General features: G+C 37.5%; 1 protein-coding gene across 1 annotated transcript; it reads left to right on the forward strand.

Annotated features, from left to right (window-relative positions):
• Positions 1-245: 245 nt before the first annotated feature.
• On the forward strand, positions 246-7,332 carry LOC139126894 (kremen protein 2-like; the record flags this gene model as incomplete). The annotated part of the gene is made up of 7 exons (XM_070692820.1): positions 246-506; positions 2,913-3,251; positions 3,767-3,952; positions 4,229-4,282; positions 5,363-5,407; positions 5,652-5,742; positions 6,877-7,332. Coding segments are annotated over 7 exons (1,217 nt in total), but the record flags the coding sequence as incomplete, so codon positions are not given.
• Between the last annotated feature and the right edge of the window lie 430 nt (positions 7,333-7,762).

A 7,762-nucleotide genomic window follows, 5' to 3' on the forward strand; every position in this document is an offset into this window, starting at 1 on the left:
GATGAGGACAATACAGAATCAAGTTGGAACAGTTTCCTTTTTTAACAGTTACCGTCATTCTACAAATATTTAGAAGCACCTTGGCAAATTTGCGAACCACTGTTGTCAGTGTTTCAGTGAGTAAAGTATTAGGCGTTGCTGAATTCATTATTTATTTTTTTTTAGCTTCAGTATGGACCAGGACTGAAGGGAATGCATTCCTTTTGCACATTTCTAAAAATCTCTGTCTTTGTGTTTTCTTTCAGATTACGGCTATAAAGGTTGCTATAACTTAGGGAATTTGAAAAGCGAAGTTACTATACCTTACGACAAGCTCACAATACAAGAATGTCTTAGGTTTTGCCGCAAGCATAGATTCGGCGCCGTTCTAAAAGATACATGCAAATGCTTTGATTCTCACATCGACGACGGTAAACGTGGAAGCAACGCAATATGCGGAACAGCTTGTGGCGGTGATGCCAACCACGCATGTGGCGGTACCTCCCCTAACTACGGGTTGTATGAAAGTATGTAAAGTATCAATGTCATTTTGTACCAAACGTTCAAGTGACGTTTGTTGAACATGTTTATTTAATGCATACCCGCAACACATTTTTACCTATTGCCAGGCAGAATGACAACTTGCACATGTATGGCGCCATGGTCATATGTAAGCAACAATAATAAACGGCTTCTGATATATAACTTCATTTATTAATTAAAATCAGAACATATAAGGGAGTGACCTTTTGTCAAGTCACCAAGACGTAAAACCGTTGAACCGATCACCTTACCGATTTAATCATAGTGATCAGATATTTTTGTCTCTATGGCACTGAATTTTTAACGAGACATTTATTTATGTAGTTCTTTTATGTTTTTAATGCTTTCTCAGAAACAATGTTATTTCTTTTAACCTCGTCATAGAAACAGTGATTAACGGGGTTTCTTAAAATAATGAAATTCCGTTATAAATTGAATTTTTTTCACATCATCTATTTGTTCCGAATCGACGAATACAAGTACTTCTCGAGGTTTAAAGTGGATTATTGCATCCGACATCGATAGTGTTTTCAGTTTGTACCAAAAATGTAAATTCTTTGCCGATTTGGGCGACTAGATCTAAGTGTAGGTACAAAACATTGTGTTTAAGAAATGTGTTGCTTTCCTCTTTAGACACATCAAAAATTTGTTGCTTTTAAATATGTCCATAAAAGTTTTGTTTTAAGACTTGCCTTTTAAAAAGAGAAAGTCACATTTTTTCGCTTTGTCGTGATTGTCGTTTCGTATGAAATGTTATCTGTTTTGTTCGACTAGTTGTAACATGCCGCAATACAGGTTAACTGCACACAATATGCATTCTGCTTGCAGCCAGAAAAGATTAAACATACAGTGAATAATAATATAATCTGTATTACGGTAAAGTCAAGTTCAGTGTCCAACTCTCATCAAGCATGGCTGAATATACACTGTTGCACAATGTTTCGACCTTATTCAGAATGCCGCCATGATATCTTGATTTGCGGTGCCTTTCATATAAATAAGGATGACAACTTTCACCTAAACTGTGGCAATGTTTACTTTTTGATATGACATCAAGTTGGTATGGGAGTATTTCATATTGTGCAGTGGTCACAAATACAATTTTGTTTTGGGTAATTTTTGTCCTTTTGAAGTAAACACGATTGGAACTAATTTGGGATAATTGGATGGTGAAGTCATGCCGATTTCATCTACAAATGTAATCTCATCTGCTTTTCTGTTTACGTCACGCACTTGTTTTTATGAGTAATTTGCAATATTGCAACATTCAGCTATACGGCACCTAACACTTTGAGAAATTTGAAAAATATGAAAATGCAATTATCCCAAATTAGTTCCAATCGTGTAAGTTATGCATCGACATCATTTCGTACACGGTGACTTTATGCAAGTATTCCATTTATTCTTTACACCACCGCCACATTTAGATGTCAATATGCAGCTTGTCTGGTCAGTGTTACGTGTATTTAGAAGTTGTATAAATCATTGTTGTTTTCGTTGTTGTTGTAAGTCCCTATGGAGGACTATTGGTCTTTGTGATCCGCCGTCTCTGCGTCTGTGAGTCCGCCTTGAAGCGTTTCTCGGAAATGCCCGAATGAATGCTATCAAAGCTGGTAACCTTATGTTATATTTACACGTCAATTATTTTGCAATATGATGCAATATGGCCGTCAAGTAGCAATTTTGCTTTATTTTTCCATGTCTACAGCAATAACTGAGACATGCCTGGACCAATTTCCTTCACGGCAGGTATAAGGACATATCCTTATGCCATGCTATAATCACGTTGCCTTGTTGCATGATACGATCGAATATGGACACTATGCGGCCGATGAGTTTCAATTTTTTTAAAAGTCTGAACCCATATTTAAACAAGATTAAACTAATTTTGTTTAAAGTTGATGAAGGACATCATCTATGTCATATATACACGTCAATTTATTTCGATGTGCGATCCAATATGGCCACCAGGCGGCAATTTTGTTTTTTTTTTCTAGTAGAGCTGCTTATGAGACATATCTTCATACTGATTTGTTTCAAAGTTGGTTCAGTAGGCATTTTTGTTTTATTACGATTGTGCACAGCAATGCATAAACGGATTCAGAATCGGTACTTCTTCATCATATGTATGTCAATTTTTCTTTTAAAGATACAACAGAATATGGCTTGGTTTGTTCTAATTCATTGTGATTGGTACAAGACCGGTACTGACAAACAATAGCTTTGTCCCTGATTATGGCTTTGTTTTATTATTTGTTTTGCTGTTGTTGTTGTTATTATTATTGTTGTTGTTGTTGTTGTTGTTCTTGTTGTTCTTGTTGTTTGCAAACATGCAGTGTGGAAGCGATAATACAAAAATTGTTTCGAACACGGTTTCATCATCATTGCAGCACGAATGGGAGCCTGTGGAGGAAACTACACTACGAACAGCGGGACGATCTACTCATCACGGTTTCCCGGATGTTACCACAACAAATCTAATTGTTCTTGGAGTATAACAACTGTCGAAGATCACGTCAGTCTTGATTTCACAATATTCGACTTCTCTGACGAAAGCTTTCAAGTCATTATAACTGAGAAGTATAATGGCAGTGTGACTGTGTTGGGTCAGTATAATAAAACGTCGCCTCCAACGTCTACTATTTACTCTCGTTCCAAAAAAGCAATTATTACGTTGTATGAGATCAAGGAAGGCAATGGCTGTGATGTATTTGCCATTGATTTTTCAGGTGAGCTTGACATCATGCTTATTTAAGAATGATCAGATTTAAATAATTACGCCACAACCGTTGTCTTCAACATAATCAACAACATCACATTCTAGTCGTTGCCCTACCTGTCACATCATCATTATCATCATCAGCATCACCATCGTCGTCGTCATCACAGCCGTCATCGTTGTCATCATCATCATCAGAAGTAGTTTTCCTAGCAATATATTTTGAACACATAGAATGTTGGACATTGTGACGTCAATCAAATATTGCCAGAATCATTGCTTTACTTAAAATAATAACCTAGCTGTAACTTTTTCTGAGGGTCACGACTTCATTGTGCGCCACTGTAACGCTGTAACTCTGGACACAACATAACCAGCAAAAAAATCTAGCAAATATTTTTGTTCTCTCTTTAAAACTTTCGAAAGCTAAGCGCGCCTTGATGCCAAACACAACATTCTCTTAAATAGTCCTAGAGCTGTTAATATTATGCAAGTCAACACTTCCTCTCTGTAATATTATTGCAGGACAAGTTGGATGTGAGGTCCCGGATGAAGTAGATAATGGTTTGGCTGACACTGATAGCATTTGTCCATATTGTAGCGGTGGCGTTGTGACAGTCGTCTGTGACCCCGGCTACGTGATAAATTCTACCTACTCATCTGTCGAATGCCACAACGGGGAGTGGAACGCATTGTTGCCACAATGCATGGGTGAGAACTATGATATCATTCGTAACACTCATCGAAAATGAAGGAGGGGTTGTTCTGTGCTACAATGAATGAAAAGTCAGAGGTGGTTCCCTGCTTCATTTTTTCCTGAACTACCAAAGCTTGCCGATCCAAGGTTGGCATTTCATGCATGTGGCAGCCATGATTGGTTTGCTTTAGGTTAATGACTTCTCTACAAGTATCAAGAAAATCAACAATAAGAACAGGAAATATCTCATTTTGTTATTAATTGACTTCAGTCTTACACTGTATTTTCAGCGGCCGATAAATCAGCTTATCCGAGCACATCAATAATCATGTTAGAAAAAACTGGTAAATATCTTTCTTGATTGCCATTCTCGTATGTATGTATGTATGTATGTATGGATGGATGGATGGATGGATGATGGATGGATGGATGGATGGATGGATGGATTTATGTGTGTCTGTATGTATGTATGTATGTATGTATGTATGTATGTATGTATGTATGTATGTATGTATGTATGTATGTATGTATGTATGTATGTATGGATGGATGGATGGATGGATGGATGATGGATGGATGGATGGATGGATGGATTTATGTGTGTGTGATGTATGTATGTATGTATGTATGTATGTATGTATGTATGTATGTATGTATGTATGTATGTATGTATGTATGTATGTATGTATGTATGTATGTATGTATGTATGTATGTATGTATGTGTTTGTGCGTGTGCGCGTGCGTGCGTGCATGCACGTATGAATGTCGTTATATATGTATGTATGTCGCTATGCATGTAGCTGTATATGGAGCTATGCATGTACCATGCTTGCATCTATGCAATCATTTATATGTCGAATTATGTATTTGTATGTTCAATGTGTACCTGGCTGTTGCAGTATGTCTGCAGGTGCGTCCTACCGGCCTATCTGTCTTGGGTGTGGACATGCATAGCTATATATCTTCGCATTTACAAATGCACTCATGTATGTGATCAGTACGTAATCAGCCACATCCATCCATTGTCATCCGTCTAGATATTCTTTTTTTAAACTTTTTTCCAGTCCGTCATCCAACGGGCGTTAGCCCAATTACAGGATGAGGTACGCATAACCCAGTATCCCCCAATGGAGCACTGAGGAGTAAAGTGCCTTGCTCAGGGGCACAACACCGTGCTAGAGTCTTGAACTCACCGTCCTCTGACAGTGAGTCCATTACTCTGGACCTACTGGGTCTTGAACCGGGTCTCGAACTCACTATCCTCCGATAGTGAGTCCGTTACCCTAACCACTGGTCCATATTCGTAGAAAAGGTTCACAGCATTCTCTAGCATTTGTAGAAAAGGTTCACAGCATTCTCTAGCATTTGTACAGAACTAGTTTTAGCAAGACTCTCAGATGTGTTCACATTGTCTTTCTAACAGATTCCTTTCAAACAACTCAAGATACTGGTTCAAGACTTTCTTCAGGTACGTTTGACTTGTCCATTGCTAATATTTCAATATTCAATCAAACAGATAACGTTTTCTCGTGATGTCCGAATAACGATAATCACGTTATCCACCGATAGTGACTTCGCTCTTATCCTAGCCGTTGGCTTTAAATATTGTCAATATTGTCAAGTATAGCAATACTAATGTACCATGTCAATTTATCGAATACTTTTCTAATCAAATCATGAAGTATGATGATTTTACTGAAATTATCTTTCAGGTTTTAATCTTGGTGCTGTCCTTGGCCTTACCCTATTCCTTGTACTTATAGTACTGTTAATAACCCTATACTCTGTAATGACAAGGAGGAGGTAAGTTCGTGGTTTGTTCGAGAGCCATTAAATCAGAGTTCTTTACATTGTCATCGGCAAGGCAGACATATAGCCGGTTATGATATTCTCATACGCTGTTTTAAGCTGCATCGTGTGTCTTTCTGGTGGCAAACTTCGTGGTGCCAAGAGCAGCCGGTACAGAGGAAACTTCACTCTTTGTAATGTATATTACAAATATCCGAGGTTTATTGCACAACGAAAAATCATCCCAGTTGTATGTTTTATTCATTTTCTGTTGAGCCCCAAAATGAAGAGAATACTAACACATGGAGAGATTTTTTTGTTATTTAGTGTAGCTAGACACTGAAAGAGGCATAGGGTCTTGTACCAAGGTATTGGTAACGCCGTCTTTAAAGAAAAACTTCAATGCCACAGGTTGAACAAGCCTATCATGACAAGAGGTTTGTGTTGTCGAACGCAAACAAAAGTAGTAAACCACATAAACTGGGCAAATGTGCAACATCTTGGAAGCTGTAATACAATCGGTTGGCTGCATCTTACTGTTATCATTGAATTATACACAAGAGACTCCCTAAGTTGCTTTGAATACTGGCAATCGACCAATCAGATATGACCTTCCGAACCAGAACATTAGCAGCATAAACTGTACGTGTGTTTTAGTATAGAACAGCTTGATATTGACAGGATATTTTATTTCTTTAAGTCGACGAAACCCACTTTTTTGGTTGTTCACAAACTAAAGTTGATTCTAAATTTCTCCAAAAGAAATGGACAATCTGTTCGATTCTTACTTATGGCACTATATGATAAACTACGCAAAATTTAGTTCACTGTAATGCTTGTACATCGAACTTTAATAGGAGCTTAGTGCAGGTCACAATTCTGGATATCAAATGAATACTGACTTTTATACATGCTCCAAATGAACCCTCTGTTCTTGTGTATTGAAATCAAAATCTTACGATAACCTATCGCAATCAGAAGGGCAAGAAAAGACAGTGTGACATTTTCTTCGTTTGTTGTTTCAGTCGTTTCTCTCTGTTTCTTAGTTTATTTTTAGTTGTTACAGATTGTTTATTCCAAATGTTGAAATCGGTTTGATTATGTAAATATCGGAGGTAATTACATTTTTTCAATCTTTTACCCTTGTAGGCATGGTGAACAAAGGGCAAATGATGAAAAGGCTGATGCACAAACTGTCCGTTTAAACGAGATAAGTATAAGTGAGCCTCAGTGTCAAACGACAGATGGAACTGACGGATGGATCGCCTATTCTGACTCGCGCCCTCTCCAGAACATTGGGAATGCCTCTGAAGAAAGCAAAGACATGCGTTCATTTAAAGTGCGCCAATCGGACACTAGTTATAATCATTGCTATTTAGAAACCAAATAAACGGCTCAATCAGCAACGGTTTAACAAGCTGTTTCTCCGGTTGTTTAGTTCGGGGATTTGTGGATAATGTTGCATACGAAGCAAATGCCCAGCTAGTCTTAGTGCCCTTTCGTCACGAGGACAACATGAGTAGAGACAACATCCCTTTGCATGATTGATTAAATTGAATTGACAGATGCTGACAGATAGGTAGATTTAGAAAGCCTAAGATTGTAACGAGCTGTTTCTCCGGTTCTTTAGTTCAGATAATAGTTCTGATAATGTTGCATACGAAGTTAATGCCCAGCTTGTCTTAGTGTGTCTTTGCGTCTTGAGGACAACATCTCCATGATGGTATAAAGATTAATTGACAGATACTAACAGACAGGTAGAGTTAGAAAGACAGTCAATGTCTATGGATGTTCAATATCTATGGAGATAGATAGATAGATAGATAGATAGATAGATAGATAGATAGATAGATAGATAGATAGATTTAGACCTTCCCTTTATATAGGTATAAATGTTCAAGCCTTTCCAGTACTTCATTCAATAGTGACACAAGTCAATTTTCTAAAATTTAGTACGAATTATGAGGATTGTGTATTGTAATTTAACTCATGAAATATACCTTAATGAGACGGTTTCGGATACCAAGATTCTCCA

The sequence above is a fragment of the Ptychodera flava genome, unplaced genomic scaffold, assembly GCF_041260155.1.
Source record: "Ptychodera flava strain L36383 unplaced genomic scaffold, AS_Pfla_20210202 Scaffold_153__1_contigs__length_83480_pilon, whole genome shotgun sequence".
In the NCBI taxonomy this organism is placed as follows: Eukaryota; Metazoa; Hemichordata; class Enteropneusta; family Ptychoderidae; genus Ptychodera; species Ptychodera flava.